The sequence below is a fragment of the Phaethon lepturus genome, unplaced genomic scaffold (assembly GCF_000687285.1).
Source record: "Phaethon lepturus isolate BGI_N335 unplaced genomic scaffold, ASM68728v1 scaffold38024, whole genome shotgun sequence".
NCBI lineage: Eukaryota > Metazoa > Chordata > Aves > Phaethontiformes > Phaethontidae > Phaethon > Phaethon lepturus.
The window spans coordinates 11,124-11,503 of record NW_010533245.1 but is presented as its reverse complement, the minus strand read 5'-3'; the positions used below and the strand labels follow the sequence as shown (position 1 = coordinate 11,503).

The following is a 380-nucleotide window of genomic DNA, read 5'->3' as shown; positions in this document are numbered from 1 at the left end:
ACGGAGACCCCCCGTCCCTCGCCTGCAGGCCTTCTACTTCGGGGAGATCAGCATCGGGACCCCCCCCCAAAACTTCTTGGTGCTCTTCGACACCGGATCCTCCAACCTGTGGGTGCCCTCCACCTACTGCCAGACCCCGGCGTGCTGTGAGTACCGCGGCCGCGCTGCGCAGAGCTCGCCCGGCAGCGCGGCGCGGTCTGATCGCCTGGGGAAATCGCCACGCCAGACCAAAACCGGCCCTGGCACGCTGCTCTGGGGTAGCCGCTCCCCAGTACCAGCTGGTGCCTTGCTTGGGCAATACGGAGCGCTCTGCCTTTCTGTGCCTGGCTCGTGAAGATGGGCAAATGGCTACGGCCGCCGTGGGGGGCCCCCAGAGGCAG

The 380-nt window shown here is 67.6% G+C and overlaps 1 protein-coding gene across 1 annotated transcript in view; it reads left to right on the top strand.

Moving 5' to 3' along the window:
• Positions 1-380, top strand: part of LOC104619297 (gastricsin-like) — a gene marked incomplete at its 5' end in the record, with an annotated part of 3,841 nt that overhangs the window by 977 nt on the left and 2,484 nt on the right. The window contains 1 exon segment of the mRNA XM_010285120.1: positions 29-146. Within this exon segment, the coding sequence (XP_010283422.1) occupies positions 29-146 (118 nt within the window).